We start from the raw sequence: 8229 nt of genomic DNA on the forward strand, positions 1-8229 counted from the left end.
AAGACTATTGTCATACCCCAAGCATCATCAAGCTCCAGATCCTTTTAGAATGCAGTCGATAAAGCCGTTGCACATGCCTTAAAGGCTCATGGGATCAAAGCAACAGCCAGCACTCCAGCTTACTCTGCCCTTCAAACCATCTCACCTGATGACTCCAACTTTGCACTGTTTCATGCCTTTATGGCAAGCCATGAGGAGTTACTACAAGGAAAGTTTCTTCCTCCTTCATTTGAGCAAGTTGATCTTCCCGAGATTAACAAGAAGGATCTCAAGAAAATTGACATCAAGTACCAGATGACCATGGTTGTTCACAGAGCTAAAAAATATATGAAGAAATATGGAAATAACAGCTTCAAGGATGTTGATGAGAAGAACATCGGGTTTGAGAAGGACAAGCTGAGATGCTACAACTGTAACGAACCAGGTCATTTTGCTCGAGAATGCACAAATCCACCGATGGTTGTGAACGACATCAAGATCACCGAGATGTCTGATAATGAAGGTGTTAAAAAGCCTGACAAGAGGCACGTTCCAAACTACTCCTCGAAGCCAAGAGTCCCTATAATTGGTCAAGGAAGTGGGTCCAAGGGAAACTTTAAGTCGAGCTCAAAGGCCATGATCACAAGAATTGTTGAATCAACTCTACTAGATTGGGAAGATGATCAATCTGAGGAGTTGAAGAACCCTCTGACCTTTGCTGTAATAGCCTTCACCGATCAAGAAAGCACCTCGTCAAGCACTACTGATGGAATACCAAGACCTGCCTCTCTCATTCCCGAGGTACACAAACTTTGTTCACAAGCTTGCATTGATAAAGTCCTACACTATAGAAATCATAATGCTAAAATCGTAGATCAAATCCATAGCATTAAATGTCAGAATTATGAACTTAAAAAGGTTGAAAAGACCTATGCTACTAAGATTAAAAATCATGGTAATGACATGGCTAAACTTAGTGAAAAGGTTTTTGTAACTCAAAAATTAGCTTAACATCATGAAAGACATGTAGTTGAGCTAAATGATAAGATTGTCTAGTTAGAACTAGATTTAGCCCAAATAAAAATTAGCATTGAAAACTTCGAGTAGCCTCAGAATAGATAAATAAATTAATCGGGGGCACAAATGGGGTTAAGAGTAAAGTCAGGAACATGCTATGATAGTAGTGGAGTTCCACCTCCTTCTAATGATAACTATACTAGTCTTCCACACTTTAGTTTTAATTCTCCACCTGAGTATGAAATTGTGCCACAAAAGTCTTTTTTTATATTGTGGTATAAAAAAAGTGCCACTAAAAACCCAAATACTTTGTGCGGTAGTTCGAACAAGTGACACTAAAAGGCTTTAGCGTCACCACTTCTGCACTTTTGGTGTGTGCTGCACATTCTTACAGGGGCCTTTAGTGGCACTTTTATGTTTATTAGTAGCATTTTTGTATGTCACTATATGTCATTTTTTAGTGAAATCTTTTATTTATTAATCTTAGTCTAATGACCACACAAGCACACAAGCAAATAATTTCCTATCTAGCAAGTTAACAAATAAGTATATTTCGGGTTTTGTAACTATTGTCTTAATAACTAAATTAATTAATAAATAAAGTAAATATATAATTAAGATGAAATATTAAAGTTTCAGTTGGTGGAAAGTTTTAAGAAAATATTTAATTATTATTTTTAATGAATTTTGTCGGTTTTGCCGGGTTTTGTCGGTTTTTCGTTTAAAAACGAACCCGGCGACTTTTTGTATAAACTTTAAACCTTTGAAAATACGTGTTACATATATATTAGTTAAGTTTTAGGAGTTATTTTACAAAAATATGTTATTTTTCATTCTAGTTAACATTTTCTTAAAATATCAAATTTTAACATTTTCGTGTTGGTTTCCGCGACACGAACCATTTAGGACCAAGTCTTGTTATCTTGTCTCCTCCTCATATATTAAATTATGTTATATATGAGTATTTTACAAATTTAGGGGATGTTCTAAAACAGTAGCTAATTGTTTTGTCGGTTTGCGTTTAAAAGCCGATTTTTCTACCGTTTAAGTTACCGACATGTAAAATAAACCAGATAAGTCCACACCAATTATATTATAAACTAAGTATACTCATTATATCATAATAATTTACTATTATTTCCATATTTGATCACAAAATTTCATATAGCACTTTTAAATCAATTTAAGTTCATAATTCATAACTGAAGTTTACTAATAATGATAATGATCAGTCTTAGCAATTGATATATGAACAAGTATCATTATAACACCCAAGAATCCAAATTCAAATAATCATCATGGATCTCACAACAAGCCAAATTTACACTTTTCAACTATATTCTTTATTCCTATTTAGAATGTTCTAACATGCATGCTTAATCATGTATGTTTTAAGTCAATTCAACAATCATATGATCATTCATATAATCATAAAATCATCAAATTATCTCATCATATATGCACAAATTCAAGGATTTCATTATTAACTAATCAACTTATAAATTTCCTAAGTGTTCAATGAACAAAGTTTCCTATTATAGTAACTTTTGTTTTTTAATAAATCTATTTATTCCAATCTTTCAATTATGATCAAGTATGAATCTTGTTTATCTCATTCAACTAGTTTGATACGGTTTCATGCAACCTATTTTCTATTCAAATTTTGATCATTCTATTTTTCAAGTTACAAAGTTTCTATTTCTAGCAAGTAGGTGACAATTGATCCATATAATAATCCAAAGTATATTTTAATAATGTATTCTATCCTAATTCAAGCAAGTAACTCATTATCTATCAAAATCATATATGCTAAGTATTCATACCATAATCAAATATTCAACTATTCATTCAACAAAGTTTCCTTATTTAGTAATCTAACAATTGCGGCAATCATCTTCAAGTAATGTCTTTCTAATTAACTTCTTTTAACATACAACCTATCCTAAATATCAATCAACATCAATCCATATCACTTTCTAACTTCATCAATTTATCAAAATCATCAATTATCCAAGAAATCCCTAAATTGCAAAATATGAACAAGTTCTTGCTACATTCAATTTCAATACTAGCAATTCAATAGTTTGTATTCATATCATTAATCCTATTGATCATTAACTACACAAAATTCGTCCTAACATCAAGCTCAAACACAAAATTCTTTCATGATTTCACCTAAACATCAAATATTCTTAACAATCCAAATATGATCTTCAAGATGAATGTATGCATGTATGGGTGGGTTCAATAATTCCCCTCACACATGCATGCATACAAACAACTCATATACAGTGTAACATTAGGCCCATCGCACCACCAATATTGTCCGATTTGCCTACGAAGAGCTCACGGATTTGTTTTTGGTTGCCCAGGTGGAGACTTCCCAGGAGGTCACCCATCCAGCTACTACTTCCAGCTTAGCACGCTTAATTGTGGAGCTCTCGTCTTGTCCATACAATTAAGCCCAAAACGCGTTGGTGATTTAAGAGGCAGGACATTTACTTAAGAGCAAGGATCTCTCTTGTCTACGGTCGATGTGGGATTTGCCTAGGATGTTACAAACGCCCCCCCCCCCCCCCCTTGGACTCATCGTCCTCAATGAGGTTTGCCCCACCATCTCGAAACGACACATGAGTGGCTCTGATACCACTTGTAACATCTATCCCCTCGCACCACCAATATTGTCCGATATGCCCACAAAGAGCTTACGGATTGGTTTTGGTTGCCCAGGTGGAGACTTCCCAAGAGATCACCCATCCTGCTACTACTCCCACCTGAGCACGCTTAACTGTGGAGCTCTCCTCTCATCCACTACCGTTAAGCCCAAAACATGTGGGTGATTTAACAGGTAATAAAATATACTTATGAGCCAATGATCTCTCTTGTCCACAGCCGATGTGGGATTTTCTTAGGATGTTACAAACACCCCCCTTTGGACTCATCGTCCTCGATGAGGTTTTTCCCACCATCCCATCCATGATGAGGGATTTGCCTAAGGTTTACCTCAAGACACCCCCGAGGACTCACCATCTCTAATGAGGTTTGCCCTACCATCCCGAACGGCACAAGAGTGGCTCTGATACACACACACAAACATCCATAATTTCCAATCTCTAAGATCAATATCAACTCAAGAATACATTAACTAACCTATTCAATCATAGAAATAAACTCATAATTATAACTTACTTGCGTTTTTGAAGATCCTAAGATGAAGATAAGAATGTGATGAATGAGTCTGGTGTTCCTTCCTCTTAATCCTCCTTTCAAGATGCTAATCACCTTCTTGTTCTTGATCTAGTCTTGAATGTGTTTGTGTGATGATTTGAATTTTGATTGTGTGGATGGTTGTGATGTGTGTGTGTATGCCGTAGATATATTGAGAAAGAGGTCACCCATCCTGCTACTACTCCCACCTGAGTATGCTTAACTGTGGAGCTCTCCTCTCGTCCACTACCGTTAAGCCCAAAACGTGTTGGTGATTTAAGAGGCATAAAATTTACTTATGAACCAAAGATTTCTCTTGTCCACAGCCGATGTGGGATTTTCTTAGGATGTTACAAACACCCCCCTTTGGACTCATCATCCTCGATGAGGTTTGTCCCACCATCCCATCCATGATATGGGATTTGCCTAAGGTTTACCTCACGAAACCCCCGGGGACTCACCATATCTGATGAGGTTTGCCCCACCATCCCGAACGGCACAAGAGTGGCTCTGATACACACACAAACATCCATAATTTCCGATCTCTAATATCAATATCAACTCAAGAACAAATAAATTTTCCTATTCAATCATAGAAATCAACTCATAATTATAACTTACTTGCGTTTTTGAAGATCCTAAGATGAAGATAAGAATGTGATGAAGGAGTCTGGTGTTCTTTCCTCTTAATCCTCCTTCCAAGATGCTAATCACCTTCTTGTTCTTGTTCTTGTTCTTGATCTAGTCTTGAATGTGTGTGTGTGATGATTTGAATTTTGAATTTGTGGATGGTTGTGATGTGTGTGTGTGCCGTCGATATAGAGAGAAAGTGGGAGGGATAGCTTTGGTGAATATGATAGTAGAGGATTAAGTGGATGATCTAACTTGTTTACAACACATTAAACCTAGCATTAGAGATAATCATTGGATGGTTGAAGACTATTGGGAGAAAGAGAGGTGGTGAGGGTGAGGTGGCAAGGGGCCTGGCCAATTGGGGGGGGGGGGGGGGGGGGGTGAAGGTGATGGGTTGGGTTATATCATAACTAGTTTGGTGAATCTGTTTAACGCATTACGAGTTTTGGATAATTAATCGGATCCTGTTTTTAATAATTTTTGTTAGACTTTGAACGAAATCAAAGTTCTGACAATATAGGTTATAGAAACTATTTTTCTGAAAATAGTTTGTGTCGGGTCCTTTCATGGTCCTATACCGGCTTCCGTTTACTTATTTTTCAGGTTTTGCGATTCGAGCCATCTAAAATTATGTTTATACATTATCTCTAATGTTTTAACATATATTTTAAATTTTTTGGATCATTTAATCATATCAATGATTTATTTACTTTCTGCCCTGCTGCCCGAGGTTATTCCACATCATGCTCGTTACGTGCAGAAATTTGGACTTTTTGTTGACTTTTCAAAATTTTGAATCTTAATAAGAAAACATTTTATTCATAAAATGATGTTATATTGCTAATCATGATTACATTAGCGATAATTTTTGGCAAGTGTTACAGCATGTGGTGTGGCAACGGCGGGCGGTGGTTGACGGTAGTGGCGATAGCGGGCTAGTAGTGGTGATAGCGGTGGCGGGCGGTGGTGATGATGGTTGCCAGTAGTGGTGCTGGAGGTGGCGAGCGGCTGTGGTGGTTGGTGGTAGTGGTGATACCGGGCCAGTAACGGTGATGGCAGTGGTGGGTGTCGGCACGGTTGTGGTGGTTGGTGGTGGTAGTGGTTGGTGGCCGGCATTGATTGGCGGTGATGGGTGGTTGCGATTGGTGATTGATTATGGCAGTGACACACGGTGCAGCGGGTGCGGGGGCGATAATAGTGATAGCGGGGGCAGTGGTGATTGGTCGTGTGGTGGGTGGTATGCGTTGGCAACGGTGGTGGTTGGTAGTGGTAGTAGTTGGTGGCGGTGGTTACTTTTAGTGGGTGGCGTTTGCGGTGGTGGTGAGAGGGTGGTGGAGGTGATGTAGGGTGAATGAGGGGAAGGAATGGAGAAAAGGGGTGAATGGAATGGATTTGAGGTATTTTAGAGGGATTAGAATGGATTAGGTGATGAATCATTCTATTCTATTAACCAACCAAACACATTTTATTTCATTCCTTGACAATAAACCATTCCATTGCATGTTTCATTTCTCCACACCAAACGCTGTTTAAATGTATCATATGATGCAATGATATTTTGTGTTATATTTTTGGTTAAATTTATTCTAGAAACACTGATATATGGAGACGTTACTTTTTATTAACAAGCTAGGCACGGTAGTTTTCTTCAATACATGGCGATTATAATATGTTCTTATAATCGCAAATATCACATGTTCTTATTTAATTTTGGATAATATGCAAATCCAAGAGTTTTAACTTGAGACACACCAATTTAATGCTCACATATTACATTTCTTAGTCAGATAGTTATTACACACTTACTAAAATACAATAAAATACATAATTGAGAGATGTGTACGTACTCCGTCATTTCACTAAGTAAAGAACAACAGAACGTTTTGATTAACTTTACGACTTTTGATGTCACTCTTGCCAAACCTTGATACGTATGTTGACCGAAATAGATCCATGATAAGGGGGATCTGTATGATAAAAAATATTGCAACCGGTGGAAATGCTAATCCGCATATTGGAGCAAGCATCCACTTCTTATGATTACAAAAGACAAGGAACAAGGTGGCAATGAAGGCTACCATCATGGTAGCTGTAGATATCAACAAGGTGCAAAGACCAACAATTAGCCGTCTTGGCAGACTTAGCAGAAAATCTTCTTCAGAACAACGTGCAGTGAGAATCGATAGAAACACCAATAGTGAAGTAGCGGATGTGAATAGTGAGATTGCATCTGCTATTGCAAAGATAGTGAACACAATGTCCTTCAAAAACACGGGAACACCTGTATCTTTGCTTCCACCAGGTACAGTAATGGCTGCGGCAAACACGATTGTGGTAATTAATGCTGCAGTGATGCTGCATGAGTCTGCTACTTTCTTCATCCAGTCTTCTCCTTCTTTCACCAATTTCTTGTGTTCCTTCGTAAAGAGCATCTCTGGCGTATCATTTAAGACGTTCGTCTTATTAACGTATGTTGGAAACACAAGCTTCTCCACTTCCTATATAAATTGATCTCATTATTCTACTATATATAATTAATAATTCCCTGCTTATGGATTAAAATTCATATTATTTGTACCTCGCGCCACTGAAGCTCCCTTTGTAGTTGTAATGCTGCACCAGTTATACGTTTGAGTTTATTTGATGGAGCTAATTTTCCTGCCAAATGCAACATATTGTTCTTAGAAGAATCTTCCATTGTTCGATAAATATTCTTACGATCCCCCAGGATATAGATCATGTTGTAGATTCTTTCTGAACGGTGTATTGTGGCTAACTGGATGATGTCATGGCCATCCTTATCTTGGCAACGGATTGCTTCAGGCCATTTCTGTAAAATCTCCTCAACAACTTCATAAGCATCTTCACGTGCAGCTTCAAGAATTGGCCCTTTGAATAGATCGTCACTGCTACTACTACCAGGCGACGTGTCTATAATTTTTTGGCATACTTGTTCTAGAACCATTTTTGCTTGCTCATATTCCTTCTTTTTCTGTTCGATATTCTTGATGGGTGGAACTGTATAAAAACAAAATGAATATTCGAAACTAGATCTTAAGATCATTGACATGTAAATCATAAATTTATATGCAAGCTCTTTCTTCATTCAAGATTATCAGACACTCTTACCCACTTTCGCTGCAGCGACCCACAATAAGAAATAAAGCATAACGAATGGGATATAAACCATTATCAATAGGAGGAGAATTAAGTAATATATCCAATAAACCATTGCTACTGCTACTGCATAAACACACAAATTATACTGTTCAATGTTCAGTTCAAATATATGGTTCTGCTTTGTCATAAATAGCTTACCAAATAGAATCAACTTTATTCCTGACAAGAGCGATTGTAGATACCCCTCTTCACAACTTAAAACAGACCGCATGA

The 8229-nt window shown here is 37.3% G+C and overlaps 1 protein-coding gene across 1 annotated transcript; it reads right to left on the reverse strand.

Moving 5' to 3' along the window:
- Positions 1-6695: 6695 nt before the first annotated feature.
- Positions 6696-7268, reverse strand: LOC143585757 (ankyrin repeat-containing protein NPR4-like). The gene has a single exon (XM_077067462.1). The coding sequence runs from the start codon at positions 7266-7268 to the stop codon at positions 6696-6698; it is 573 nt and encodes a 190-aa protein (XP_076923577.1).
- Positions 7269-8229: the final 961 nt, after the last annotated feature.

The sequence above is a fragment of the Bidens hawaiensis genome, unplaced genomic scaffold, assembly GCF_021521415.1.
Source record: "Bidens hawaiensis isolate Kalapana, Puna unplaced genomic scaffold, B.hawaiensis_p1.1 tig00034166_1, whole genome shotgun sequence".
Lineage (NCBI taxonomy): Eukaryota > Viridiplantae > Streptophyta > Magnoliopsida > Asterales > Asteraceae > Bidens > Bidens hawaiensis.